This window comes from Phodopus roborovskii, unplaced genomic scaffold (genome assembly GCF_943737965.1).
Source record: "Phodopus roborovskii unplaced genomic scaffold, PHOROB, whole genome shotgun sequence".
Lineage (NCBI taxonomy): Eukaryota > Metazoa > Chordata > Mammalia > Rodentia > Cricetidae > Phodopus > Phodopus roborovskii.
The window spans coordinates 13,868,138-13,882,196 of record NW_026126541.1 but is presented as its reverse complement, the minus strand read 5'-3'; the positions used below and the strand labels follow the sequence as shown (position 1 = coordinate 13,882,196).

The following is a 14,059-nucleotide window of genomic DNA, read 5'->3' as shown; positions in this document are numbered from 1 at the left end:
GGTCAGGCCGGAGCGCCTCCCGGGCTTCTCCCTCCCTCCCTCCCTCCCTCTCTGGTGGCTTTTTTTTTTTCCACTTCTCTCCCTCCCCCTTCCGTTTCTATTTGTGAAGGGAGGAGGAAGGCAGAGGCGGGCTGGTGTCTCTGGCCGGGGACTGGAATTTCATCTGAATGACTGCCCCAGCGCGCACGCAGCGCCCCGGAGTCGGCCCGCCCGCGCCCCGCAACCCGCAGCCGGCCGGCCAGCTGGGGGACGCCCGCGCCACGGCCCGGGGACCGCCGGCGCGCCTTGCTCGCCGCCTCCGGATCCAGCCGGCTTCGGCGGGGCCGAACTAGCTTTCCGTGCCCCTCGGACCTCGGCCGGCCCGGAGCCAGGCCAGGAAGGCGCGGCTCGGACCAGCCGGGAGGAAGCCACCGTCGCCGCGACCGCCACCAAAGGAAGAGTGCGGCTCCCCCGCTCGGTGCGCCGCGGGGCGCGCCCCGATGTCAGCCGCGGGGCCGAGCGCAGGCCGCGGGCCGTCCCTGCCCTAGCCGCGCCGACGGGGAGGCGGCCTGTTATATGGAATTTGGACCACGGATCTCCCCTCCAGGGCTGGTGGCCCGGCCGCGGCCCTGGCGCAGCCCGCCGCCTCCCGCTAGGCACTCGCCAGGAGGAGGAGGAGACGCAGCCGGCGGCGCGCGCGGCGCGAGGACCCAGGCTCCCTCCTCTGGGGGGCGGGCACGCGGAAGGCGCTGGTGACTGAGCGACTGGTGGGGCCGGCGGGGACCGGAGCTCCGGGCTCGGCGGGTCCCCAGCTGCATCAGACGGACCCCCACGGCTGGGGAATTAGGGAGGTCTCCTCGGGCCCCCTGCCCGCAGCCGCCATGGCGGAGAATTGGAAGAACTGCTTTGAGGAGGAGCTCATCTGCCCCATCTGCCTGCATGTCTTCGTGGAACCGGTGCAGCTGCCGTGCAAACATAACTTCTGTCGGGGCTGCATCGGCGAGGCTTGGGCCAAGGACAGTGGCCTGGTGCGCTGCCCGGAGTGCAACCAGGCCTACAATCAGAAGCCGGGCCTGGAGAAGAACCTGAAGCTCACCAACATCGTGGAGAAGTTCAACGCCCTGCACGTGGAGAAGCCGCCGACGGCACTGCACTGCGTGTTCTGTCGCCGCGGCCCCCCGCTGCCGGCGCAGAAGGTCTGCCTGCGCTGCGAGGCTCCCTGCTGCCAGTCTCACGTGCAGACGCACCTGCAGCAGCCCTCCACCGCCCGCGGGCACCTCCTGGTGGAGGCGGACGACGTGCGGGCCTGGAGCTGCCCGCAGCACAACGCCTACCGCCTGTACCACTGCGAGGCCGAGCAGGTGGCCGTGTGCCAGTACTGCTGTTACTACAGCGGCGCGCATCAGGGACACTCGGTGTGCGACGTGGAGATCCGGAGGAATGAGATACGGGCAAGTACACTTCGCGCGCGCGCGCGCGCCAGCACTCACATCCCGCCTAGGGGCCACCCATCCCCGCACATCCTGACTCTTGTGGCATTAGCCTAGAGGCCCTGTCGCAAACTCTTTTCTGTGAAAGTTGGGGGGGGGGAACAAGGTCCTGAGGAGAAGGGCCTGACTGCTGGGTGCGTTCTCGCACCTGTGCCCCTAGGGTCCCTTTTGCTAGTCATTTGTGGGATTGAGGGAGGCTGTTTGAAGTAGTTTGGATGTCGCTCTTCTGTTTTGCCCGGCTCCCTCCCCCAGCATTGTTTCTGTAAGCTCTACGGGAAGTCACCAAGGCAGTGACCCCGGTCCTGCTTCTCCAGCTGCTGTTTATGTAATGAGTGTCCTGGTGCCGCTGCTGTGGCTGACATGATCCATGATGCTGGCATACCAATGAGGAAGTAAACAAAAGCAGCCATGTTAGTTTTAAGCTCTATTGGAAACACATTGGGGGCGGGGGGAAGCTTCCGGAGGTAGAGCAGAACTCTGGTATCTCGCTGGTCAAGGCCTGGCTGGCTGTTCAGGAGTCCCCGACTGTCAGCTCTAACGATCCGTCCCAGCCGACGCTCCCCAGGCTGAGGCTGCTCTCTGTGTACTTGCATGCAGCCTGCGCCTGCATGAACAAACCTTAAAGTATGTGTCTAACCCTTTCCTCCCAGCCCTGCCCTCTTACACAGCCCTCCCACATTTGGGGAGGGGAGGTGGAAGACGGAAAAAGAATCCTGTGGGTTTAAGGTTGAGCCGCCTTGAAATCTGGTTTCAGGCAGCTGGCTCCCCTGGGCTGCCGGCTGGGTGATTACGGAGCCGCACCCCTCCCATTGTATACACCCTGCTGCAGCAGCCAATGTCAAAACCGCCTTCCCCCTCTTAGGCCTCTGGGCCTGGCTAGGGAACTGGACTAGGGCATACTTCCGTCCCTTTCACTGCGAGGGGGCTCCTCCCAGGTTCCTCTCAGGTCCCCTGCCTCTAGGGGTTGTGTCACACCGAAGGAAGGAGTTGATCTGCGGGTCTGGGCCATATTGAAAGCTCAGGCTAGGGGTCTTGTGATAAGGGAGCAAGGTTATGCTTGGTAGGGCTGGGCGTGTATGTTTAGGGTGGGGGCCCCTGGAGGCTAGTGGGGCCTCTGCAGTATGAGGAAGCTGGGCCTGTCCAGAATGTAGATGGGGGCTGTTTCCTTGGTGGTAGGGAGGGAGGGACATAGGCAAGGAGGGGACCAATCTAAATGAGTCACTGTTTAGCAATTAAAAACCATACATATACAACCAACAAAAGGCAGAAGGGCCACCGCAGGCTGAGGGCGGGGATAACAAAATTTGCTGTATAATTAGTTTGCAATTGCATGGGCCAGCTCTGGGGTTTTGTGCCAGGAGAGGCCTCTGGTTTCTTAAAGGAAGTGTGGGGGATGGAGAAGAGGAGTCAGGCAGTCCTCCCGACTAGTGTTAGAAAAGACAAGGCCTGGCCAAGTGGAGGGGCCCTGTGGTCCTCCTCCCCAGACTCAGGGCAGGCATAACCCAAACTTTACCCAGTACTGAAGCTGCTGCTATTAATAAAGATTGTAGGGGTGGAGGCTGGGAAAGGCTGGAGAAAGGATGGCTGGCTGTCCAATTCTGTCCGGGATTGGCTGTAGAAAGTGGGTAAAGGCAAAGAGAAAGATGTGACTTGAGTGGATGGGCCATGTGCTTACACCCCTTAAGTGCTAGGGATGTCTTGGGAAAGAGAAGAAAACTTAATTATAACTGGCCTGGTATTAGGGCATCCTTAGATGTGTGTCTACCTTTACCGGCAAATGGGTATGTCTTGCTTGTGGGATCAGGGAGGAAAGGGTGGCGTTGGCTTGCACAGTGTACTGTGGGATTCCTTTCATCAGGCACTGAACTTTGTCAGCAGCCCCATGATGTTTGTGTCTGTGTGCTTTAGTGCCTATAGGGGCAGCTCAGAAGTAGGGAATTGCATTAGGGCCAGATGTGCAATTCTGTGAGGTCAGCATCTGTGCCCCAGGCTCATCCTCCTCCATCCTCCTTGTCCATTCTCTCTGGTGCCCCAGGGCACTAGGCTTGGAAACCCTTCAATAGCCCAGTGTCACTCAAGTATGAGTCTGACTTATTGAATGCAGAAGGTAGGGGGTTCCACCCTTGGGGAGGGGCTCAGTCCTGAGGAAGCTGAATGGAAGAGCCCAGCCCTCTCTTTAGGCTATCCAGGAGGAGGGGGGGGTCTTTGTTTCAACCGGTTTTTTCTTGCTAGCAGGAGTCCTTTTAAAGGACCTTTGCTAGTGCTGTGGAAAGGGGGCACCTGGATTTTCCAAGGTATTGGAGCAGAGGCACAAAGAACCAGAAAACTCTAGGTCCTGCTTGTTGTGTGTCCTCTCCTGCCTTCCCCCATGTGCTTAGGGTCCAGACCAGCTGGCTGGAAATAGTTAACACTGCTGAGGGTTTTGTGTGCCCAGAGTGGTGACCCACAGCTTTAATCCCAGCGCTGGGGAGGCAGAGGCAGGAAGATGTCTGTGAGCTCAAGGCAATGTGGTCCATGCAGTGAGTTCTAGGCCAGGCAGCACTACACAGTAACACCTTATCTCAAAAAACAAACAAGTCCAACACCAGCAACAGAAACCCACCACCACAACCACTGCTTACCCCTTCCTGGTAGCCCCATCCCCAAATATTCACAAGCACCTACTTTATGTACTTGAGCCAGTGGCTTGGGTGGGGCATCAGGGAGGGGTGGTACTTAAGAGTTAGGCCTGTGCAGGCCAGGACATTGCCCCACTCTGCCTTTCAGAGGACTGGATGCCAACCAAATGGGCCTCAAGATCACTCTCTGGGAGATACCTATAACCTCGAAGTGTTTTCCCTTTGGGCTCTGCATCCAGGATTGAGACATCCAGGTGGTCACAGGCCTAGCAATTCTGAGCGGACACAATCCCTTCCAGCCTCTAAGTTTAGGGGTTCATCTGATGGGAGTTGGGAGCGCTCTTAAGAGCGCTCTCTCAACATAGAAAAGACCCAAGAGAAGTCATGGGCTGTTGGTGAGGGGCTTGCAGATGTGCCTGCTTGAGCTTGTGTGGTTTGTGTGCTTCTGTGTCATCCCTAGGAGCCTGGAAACAGGCTGGAGGTGTTGGCCTGGACCCTCATGCACAGGAGAGGTGGGTGCCCTCTGGGAAATGGAATGATAGTACCCTGTGCCTGTGCGCCTGTGCAGGAGGGGATACATGGGCTCCCTGGAGGGACTCTACCTGTGAGAGGGAGGCCTAGAGGTCTCTGCTACTCTGGGGTGACAGCCCCATTCAGGCCCACTCTTCCCTCTGCCAGACCTGGTGAGGAAGCTCTGTGTGTGTGTGCTGGGGTGTGTGGGGTCAGGGCTGTGTGGTGTCCTTCCCAAGATCATCCTGAATCCTTACAGAAGGGGCCTGCTTTGGCCTCCTCCCTAGGTCCTAAGAGAAGCCTCAGGTAGAGGCCTGACCCCCTGACTCTACCCCAGGATCCTGCTGCCACAGCCAGGAGCCTTCCTACCTCCTATTGATTACCTGTTTACAGTTCTGGACCCTGTGTGTGTCTGTTGTAACTGTTTGGTTTTGGTTTCCGGTTTTCCCACTAAGCATCTCCAAGAAAGGATGTGTGCATGGCTGACTTAATTAGACACTACTTTCCTGTGTGGCCATGGAGTTGGGGACAGAGGTGTTTATGTCTGTGAGAGTAGATGTCGGGTGAGATGGGAAGGGTGCAGGGTGTGTGAATTCCCAGTACTTTGCTGTTCAGAAGGACACTTACTAAGTGCTTACTCAGGAAATAGGTGGGCTGGGACCCTGCCAGGGGGCTCTGACTTTCTTACCTGGGATCTCTGTAGGGATTTACTTTAGGGTAAGCTCTTGCCTGCGTCCTGTGTTGGAGGAAAGAGAGCCCCAGTGAGGGCTGTGGAGTGGGGAGAGCCTAGGTGGGCAGCCCCACTTGGACCTCTGCCCTGGGCTGAGCAAGCAAGCCTGGCCAGCCTCACCCCTGGCTCTGGGAAAGCCTTCCTCCCTGGCCGGCCTGGCATTCAAACCCAGACAAAGGGGGGCTTTCTCTCTCGCCTCTTTGTTCTGCTGCCCCAGAGGCTGCTCTGTGCACAGCAAAAGCTAATTCGGCTCTGCAGCTGGGAAGCCCTCTCACGCTGATGGCCTGTGGGGATCGCTGGGCTCCAGCGTTCTCTTGCCATGATGCCTGTGCCCAGTCCCCCCCCCCCCCCCCCCCCCGCTGGAGTTCACATGGGAGTCCAAAGCAGGCCCTGTGGTAGGGCAGGGGGATGTTTTTTGGCAGGGAGAGGAGGGTACTTGTGTCCCTGGAGCCAGGTCAGATTTGATCCTGCGATAGGGACTTAGGTGGGGATAAGGACAGTCACAGAAGCTTAGGAAGAAATTCCCACAAGGCTCTAAGCAGAGTCCTGGAGCCAGTGCTGGCCTGACCTGAGCAAGATAGGTCCCAAGAGCCCAGCTGCTTCCTAGTCCCCCACCCTATTCAGCATTGCCGCAGGGGCTACTTGAGCCAACCTCGGCCTTGCCTGCAGACCTCGAGCCTGCCTCTGCCCTGGCTGGCCCTCAGCCCATTCTCCCCCGACCTTTCTTTTCTTCAAGGTTGACTTGAGGGTTTATTATTATTTATTAACTTTTACACAGCCCTTGCTCTCCAGATCTCACCCATCTGCCAGTTCTACTCTGGCAGCAAAATACCAACAGGGCCTAGCTGGTCAGGTTCCAGAGCCACCTGAGATGGCAGGGGCAGAAGATAGGCCCTGTGAATACCCCCTCGTGGTTGGGTGGGCACCAAGGCATGGGAGCAGGTCTGAGTTGTGTGGGACCCTGGAGCTGTAGAGGACATGGGAATTTGTCATGGGTCCAATAGCTCCCAGAATGCCTGAGGCCCATGATCTAGGGGGACTTATTCTGGGGAATTCCCCCAGAGTCTTCGCTCCCTCCATTGCTTCTAGACTAGACATGGCTCCCCTCCCACATGCTTGAAGTGGGCCACAGTCCAGGAAACTTATGGTGGGCCAGAGTCAGTTTAGAAAGCCACTGCTCCACTGTTTTGTGGGCCTTGCAGAGAATCAAGCTGGGAAGTGGAGTCTGGCCTCAGCTGTGTGTTCTTCCCAAGTGGCAGACGTGATACCCTGAGAAGGGAGGTAGAAACTGGGCTAGATGGGGCTGGAGAGAGAGATGGCTCAATGGTTAAAAGCACAGACTGCTCTTCCAGAGGATCTGGGTTCAATTCCCAGCACCACATAGCAGCTAACAACTGTCTGTGACTCTAAGATTAGACACCCTCATAGGATAAATATTCAGATCAAACAATGCACATAAAATAAAGAAACCGCGCTGGAGTGAGGCTGCCAGGAGTGAGGACCGGATGCTGCTCTTGCTCCCTCAGCTCCTGGTCCTGCAGCATCTTCCTGGTTGTTTTGTTTTTGTTTGAGACAGTTCTCACTGTGTAGCTCTGGCTTTCCTGGAACCTACTCTATATAGATCAGGCTGGCCTTGAACCCACAGAGATCTCCCTGTCATTGCCTTTCAAGTGCTGGGGTTGAAGTTGTTACAGCACCATGCCCAGCCCATCTGGCTTTTTGATTTGGTAGAATTGGTGTGGGTATTTTCCTACCACCAGTCTTAGTACTTGAAGTAGCATCATCTCTCCTGGAGGAAGGGGTTTTCCCACCCTGCCTGCCCTGAGGCCTTACTGGGTGAGCTTCCTTCCCCTTCCTGCCCTCTCTCTGGGGTGGCGGAGGGGAAATTAGACCCACCTACGTGTTGGGGCTACTGTTTTCTCTGGGCCATGGCTGGATCAAACATCTCCTGCTAAGGATCCTGGAATCCTGAAGCTGAGGACAGGACACTAGCATCCCAGAACAGGAATGCTTCCTGGGAATGCCTAAGAGGAGGCTGACCCACACCAGGACTAGGCAGGAGTTGGGGAATTGGGGGCGATCATAAACTGGGGGACGCTCAGTTGTGATGTGGGAGGAAGCCCTCACTGACTTGGTAAGAATCTTGGCCAGAGGATGTGGTTGGTTGGGAATCTTTGGCTGTCTCAATGTCTCTTTCTTCTGGGACTCAGCCTGGCCTCTCCTTCATCTGTTCATGGCCCTGTTCATTCATGACTTGGGAGATGTGTACAGTGGTGATGGCCTGGACCTCAGTTTCTACCAGGGGTGCTTTGTTCCTGCCATACATTATAGGCCACCAGTATGCTATTTGAGCCCCATTTGTTCTATAGGAGAGGAAGGAAGTCTCTGGTTCAGTTTTTAGTGCGTGTGAGTGTTTTGCCTGCCTCTGTATAGGTGTATTGTGTGTGTTTGTGATCTGCAGATGCCAGAAGGTGTTAGAACCCCAGGAACCTGGGTTAAAGATAGTTGTGAGCCCCTGTTAATACTGAAAATCAAATGTGGGTCCCCTCTGCCCAAGCAGCCAGTACTCCTAACCCCTGAACCACCTCTTTGGTCCCCAGGAAAGCTTTTTTTTTTATTTGGGCCCCTTCATTTGTCTAGGATCTCCAAAAACCCAGCCTTACTTGTATAGGGCACTGGCTGCAAGCATATGAACATGAAGGGATCTCAGGGTCCAGGTGTGTGTGTGTTCTCAGGTGTAAATCGGGCAGTACTGTGGGCACCTCTGTGCCTACATACAAGTGATATTTATTGTCAGTCTGACTCCCTTGGCTGACAAATGCAGGGTCTGCTGGGTCGCTGAAGGGCATGAGCCTAGTAGGACACACTCCAGGCTTTCTTAGCCTAGGAGGGCCTTACCCTCACCCCAACCCCTGCCCTCCTCATCTTGATTCTTTTGTTGAAGGCTAACAGCTTCTATAGAACGGGCTTACCTGAAGTCTGGCTGGCCTTGGCTTCCCCATATATAAAAGGGGGGAAGGAAGGAATTGTAGGAGCTTAGCTGTTGGTGTGGCGTGAGCAGGGTCATGTGAGGAGACTGAAGGCCCCCACAGAGCAAGAGAAGCCGACCTTGCTGGTGGACGCTTCCCTGAGTATCTGAGAGCTGCTTTGTAGAGCTTTGTGCTCAACTCCTGGATGTTTCTGGAAACAACAACCTGGTCTCGGGCCTTTGAGAAGTGGACTATGAAGGGGAGTGGAGGACAGCCACAAAGCCGCTTGCGTTTGTTTTTTGAGATAGGGTCTCTCTTTGTAGCCAAGGATGACCCCAACCTTGTGATCTTCCCTCATTCTCTCCAGTGCAGAAACTAAGGCTTGCACCATCATGCCTGGCTACCGCCCAGTTCTTATTTTCTACCAGTACCATTCCCCTCTTCCTTTTCCCCCTTGCAGCCCAGACTGGCCATGAATTTAGAGTGGTCCCCCTGCCTCAGCCTTCCTAGGGCTGGAATGTGAGGGGAAGATACAGTTTGTGTTAGAGCACTTGCCTAGCAGGCATCCTGAGGAGATTCTAGGATAGAGCTGTCACATAATTCCCTGAGAGTGGCAACATTTTGTGTCCATTACTAGTTACATGTAGCTGTTGTTAATCACTGGAAATAAGGCCAGTTTTCCCTCTCCCCCCTCCTCCTCCCCTCTCTCTCCCCTCCTCTCCCTCCATGTTGGCTTCCAGCTCCCAACCCTTCTGTCTTAGCTCCGTGTGCTGGGACTACAGGCAGGCAGGTGCGACCATATCTACTTTGTTTTGTATAAGTTCAGTATATAAAGTGGCCACTGTAATAAGGAACACAGCTACTGAGTAGGACAGGATGTGACAGCCCATCACATGACCAGGATAGGAAGGGACCTGCAGCAACTCAGAACAAACAGGGGTCATGGAAAGTTCCTCAGAAAGCAGACAAAGGAAACAAGGCAGTGTTGGCTCCCAGAAAATGACAGAAAGACCTGAAGTGTACTGGCGAACACAGTCCTGGAGGCAGGATCCCTGAGATGCAAGGGTCACAGAACCTGCTAAAGGCACATGGAGATCCTGGCCCAGACCAAAAAATCTTACCTTGTGCTTACCTTACACTTGAGAGGCTGGAAGTCATGTGTAAACGTCATTCTTGCCCATGCTGAAATATTTGAAAGTTGGCAGTCATCTTGAGCAAGAGACACCTTGTTTGAAAAGGTGTTTTTGGTGATGGAGAAAGGGAGGGTCATAGAAATAGGAAATAAAGAGCATTTGTCACTCTTGAAGAGGGCCTGCATTCAATTCCAGTACTACATGGTGGTTTAAACCATCCATAATTCCATTTCCAAGGGATCCAACCCCTGTGACCTCTGCCAGCACCACAGATCTTGTGCACATAAATATATGCAAGTAAAACACTCATACACAAATATAATTAATGAATTAAAAATTTAAGGGCAGAGCTTGGAAAAGCAGCTTGGTCTGGCAGCAGATCGTACATGAGCGCAATAGGGTCGCTCCCTCCTGGGGTCATTGAGGGGCTGAGGGACATATCTAGCAAGGACTTGACTCCTGAGGCCAGTGCCCAGCCTCGGGAACAAGAAAGGAGTGGCTGTGTTGCTGCACCAAAGAAAAAGGCAGATAAAAAGTGAGGCCAAGAGCCTGTGTCACCTTGGAAGATTGTTTGACCCTCTGCATCTTAGAGTTCTCTATTCACGATGGTGTCCCCAGGGAAAAGTAGCCTGGCTTGGATAATCACAGGCCCCCTGCCATATTACCTGGTATGTGCCACTTACTGGCTATGAAACTTCAAAGATAGATATTTATTTTTAAGTGTGTGTGTGTGTGTGTGTGTGTGTGTGTGTGTGTAAGTGCTCCATGTGTGAGCTGCTAGAGCCTGCCTTTAGAAAGCTCAGGGTTTGAATACACATAGGAAGGCACTCTGTTTCTCTTTACTGAATGTTGCTGATCCAGGGGCTGCATGAGAGCCAGGGGAGGCTGGCTGGTAGAGGTTTAGGTCATCTTGACCCAAAGGACCTCTGGGAAAAGTCTAATTACCGAGAGGGATGTGTGGTGCCTGGCTGCTAAGGTTAGAGAAGCACCCATTCTATCTGACCAGTTTCTAACCAGTTACTCCAACTGTCCCTGCAGAAGATGCTGATGAAGCAACAGGAGCGGCTGGAGGAGAGAGAGCAGGACATTGAGGACCAGCTCTACAAGCTCGAGTCAGACAAGCGCCTGGTGGAGGTAGTGAGCCCTGAGCCCATGTTGGGGTAACCGGGATGGATGCAGGGTCTTAGGTGAACTGAATAGGAGTCCCACTGGTTTTAGGAGTGGCTGGCACAGAGCCCGGCGCTACTCATGGGGAAGTGGCAGGTCACATGTTACCCTCAGAAGCCAGGGGGCTCAGGGTCCCAGACCCTAGTGTTGGAACTGGGGTTGGGATAGTGACATCAGCCACTCCATGCTCATGTGCCTGCCCGTCTTGTCTTCTCTGCAGGAGAAAGTGAACCAGCTGAAGGAAGAGGTGCGTCTGCAGTACGAGAAGCTTCATCAGCTGCTGGACGAGGACTTGAGGCAAACAGTAGAGGTCCTAGACAAGGCGCAAGCCAAGTTCTGCAGCGAGAACGCGGCGCAGGCGCTGCACCTTGGGGAACGCATGCAGGAGGCCAAGAAGCTGCTGGGCTCCCTGCAGCTTCTCTTCGATAAGACAGAGGACGTCAGCTTCATGAAGGTGGGGCTGGAGGCTGCACGGTTCTGTTCCCCCGCTGCTTCCAACCCAGTGCTCACCTTGCTTTGCCTTGGGAGCCAGGCTGCATGGGCCAGGGTCTCTCCATCGGCTCTTCCTAGTTTGGGGACCTCGGGCAAGTCATAGATGATTCCTGAGCCTTGATATGTAACAGTTAGTAGTCTTTCTGTGGTTCACATGGTGAAAATTCAAACAGACTGCTATAGGAACGTTGTTGGGTTGGACTGTGAGTCCTGTTTGGATCTTATGAAACAAGATGTGATAACGAGTACTATCGCTTCCTTCTGAAATCCAGACACAGCCAGATTTCAAAGGCTTGTTGGACTGGGTGGTGCACACCTTTAATCTCAGCCTTCTGCAGGCAGATGCAGACGGCTCTCCGAGTTCCAGAGCAGCCTTGTCTACATAGTGAAATCTAGGACAACTAGCTAGGTCTCAAATGAATCGAAAGGGCCTGTGGAGCCTCTCCCAGATATAATGGGTGTAAAGAAGAAACGGTACCTGGCGGGAATGTGGCTCAGATTGCACTGTACTGGGCTGGCACATGTGAATCCCAGGCTTTGAGCTTCAGCACCGTATACCAGGCTCGTTGCCACACTCCTATAATCCTGCGCTGGGAAGTAAAGGCAGGAGGATAGTTCCAGGTCATCCCAATCCTTCGTTCTAGGCCAGCCTGGGATACATGAGACCCTGTTTCAAACAAACAACAGAAGCCATGCCATGATGGCGACCTTGCAAGCGCTTGATGAACGGGCTGCTCTGCCTTGCCTTCCTCACTGACTGACTGTTCTCCTTCCCTTGCAGAACACCAAGTCTGTGAAGATCCTAATGGACAGGTGAGTGACAGCCCCCACTTCTCCAGAACTTGTCTGAGGGAGGGTAGAGAGGGAGGGCCATGCCCACCGGTGGGGAGGTAGGGCGGGCTCACTGGTGATCCCTCCTCACAGCAGCTGCCCCGTCCACTGCCCCCAGGACCCAGACCTGCACGGGCAGCAGCCTTTCTCCCCCTAAGATCGGCCACCTGAACTCCAAGCTCTTCCTGAACGAGGTGTCCAAGAAGGAGAAGCAGTTGCGGAAGATGCTAGAAGGTGAGGGTGAAGCCTCTGAGCAGGGGTAAATGTCAGTGTTATCTTCAAGAGGCATGTAGCTTAGCACAGGTAGCCTGTGTGCACATCCCCGTTTTACCACTTCTAGTGTGGGGCCTTGGGCAAGTGACATTTCATTACGTCCTTCAGTGTCAATTGTTTGTTTCAGTTTTTGTTTTGGTTTTTTTCTCAGCTAGAAAATGAAAACAGTAAATGACAACCAGGATGTCACATATTTGGACCTATAGAGGTTCAAAGCCTGCATGGGAAAGGAAACTGGGGTTGTTTTGTTTTGTTTTGCCCGGACAGGGTTTCTTTGTATTGTTTCGCAGCCAGTCTTGGCAGTAGCTCTGTAGACCAGGCTGGCCTCGAACTCACAGAGATCTGCTTGCCTCTGCCTCCTGAGCGCTGGGACTGAAGGTGTGCACCACCAACGCCCGGCTGAAACTGGGGTTGTTTGGGCTGGGGCTTCAGCAACATTTACCCCAAACTCTCCACAGGTTCCTTCAGCACGCCGGTGCCCTTCCTACAGAGCGTCCCCCTGTACCCTTGTGGTGTGAACAGCTCTGGCGCAGAAAAGCGCAAGCACTCGACAGCCTTCCCAGAGGCCAGCTTTCTTGAGACGTCGTCCGGCCCTGTGGGCAGCCAGTACGGGGCAGCGGGCACAGCTAGCGGCGAGGGCCAGTCTGGGCAGCCCCTGGGGCCCTGCAGCTCCACCCAGCACTTGGTGGCCCTGCCGAGTGGTGCCCAGCCAGTACACTCGAGTCCTGTGTTTCCCCCATCGCAGTACCCCAATGGCTCTGCCACCCAGCAGCCCATGCTTCCCCAGTATGGTGGCCGCAAGATTCTCGTCTGTTCCGTGGACAACTGTTACTGTTCTTCCGTGGCCAACCATGGCGGCCACCAGCCGTATCCCAGATCCGGCCACTTCCCGTGGACAGTGCCCTCGCAGGAGTACTCACACCCACTTCCACCCACACCCTCCGTCCCTCAGTCCCTTCCTGGCCTGGCAGTCAGAGACTGGCTCGACGCTTCCCAGCAGCCTGGCCACCAGGATTTCTACAGGGTGTATGGGCAGCCGTCCACCAAACACTATGTGACGAGCTAACGCCAAGCAGGCAGTGGACGCTGGGGACCCTTCCCCCCAGCCCCGGTGGCTCGGGAGTTATGCATCCAGAGACCTGCCCTTCTTTCTACCCTCCTTCTCTCCCCTTCTTCCTCATTCCTCCAGGTCTTTTCCTTTTGGATTTTGTTTTGTTTAGGGCCTTTTTTTTTTTTTTTTTTTTTTTTTTTTTTTTTTAATGCATCTCCTAGATGAGGAGGTGATGGGAGCTGGCCTGGTAGGGGCTGCAGGTGGCCCTGGAGTTGGGACAGTGTCTGTCTCAAGGCACTGAGCTCTCAATCTTTCTCTCTTTTTTTTTAATCCCACTCCCTCCCTCCCCTTCACTCCTCACTTCCCCTGGGAGATGGGAACCTCCAGTGCCCGCTGGCCCGTTCCGCCTCCCTCCAGTTTTTCTTCTGGGCAGTTGATCACTGATGGAGTAAAGATTGACCTATAGATTGTGCAGTTTTTTGTTTTGTTTTTTTAATTTTTTTAAAACCAAGAATGATTTCTTCTGCCTCCTCACCATCTTCCCAGACGGAGTTCAAGGCCACATCTCAAGCGACTTTTGGCGCCCTCCGCCTGAGTGGAACCCTTTCAAAGCCAGGAGCCCCAGGTCCAGGAAGGTTGAAAACAGAACTTTGCCAATGATAGTGACCACAGCAAAAGCAAATAATAATAATATTAATAATAATAAAGAGAAATAAAAGAAATAATAAATAAAAACAATAGCACAGCCCTTGTTGAGGTCAGTGGAGAAGGGGGCTGTCCAGATTTGGGTCCTTGCCTGCATTCTGACACAGCTAC

The 14,059-nt window shown here is 54.6% G+C and overlaps 1 protein-coding gene across 1 annotated transcript; it reads left to right on the top strand.

The window, feature by feature from the left end:
- The first annotated feature begins 860 nt into the window (after positions 1–860).
- On the top strand, positions 861–13,413 carry Trim8 (tripartite motif containing 8). The gene is made up of 6 exons (XM_051200010.1): positions 861–1,430; positions 10,468–10,563; positions 10,817–11,050; positions 11,870–11,901; positions 12,038–12,153; positions 12,651–13,413. Exons 1-6 carry the CDS (start codon positions 861–863, stop codon positions 13,256–13,258), a joined length of 1,656 nt encoding a protein of 551 aa, XP_051055967.1. The 3' UTR covers positions 13,259–13,413.
- Positions 13,414–14,059: the final 646 nt, after the last annotated feature.

Bases quoted from the DNA above. Each gene is read 5' to 3' on its own strand.
- Trim8 (XM_051200010.1), top strand. From the start codon at position 861: ATGGCGGAGAATTGGAAGAACTGCTTTGAGGAGGAGCTCATCTGCCCC. The intron at 1,431-10,467 runs GCAAGTACACTT...CTGTCCCTGCAG, and splicing joins TCCGGAGGAATGAGATACGG to AAGATGCTGATGAAGCAACA. The intron at 11,051-11,869 runs GTGGGGCTGGAG...CTTCCCTTGCAG, and splicing joins AGGACGTCAGCTTCATGAAG to AACACCAAGTCTGTGAAGAT.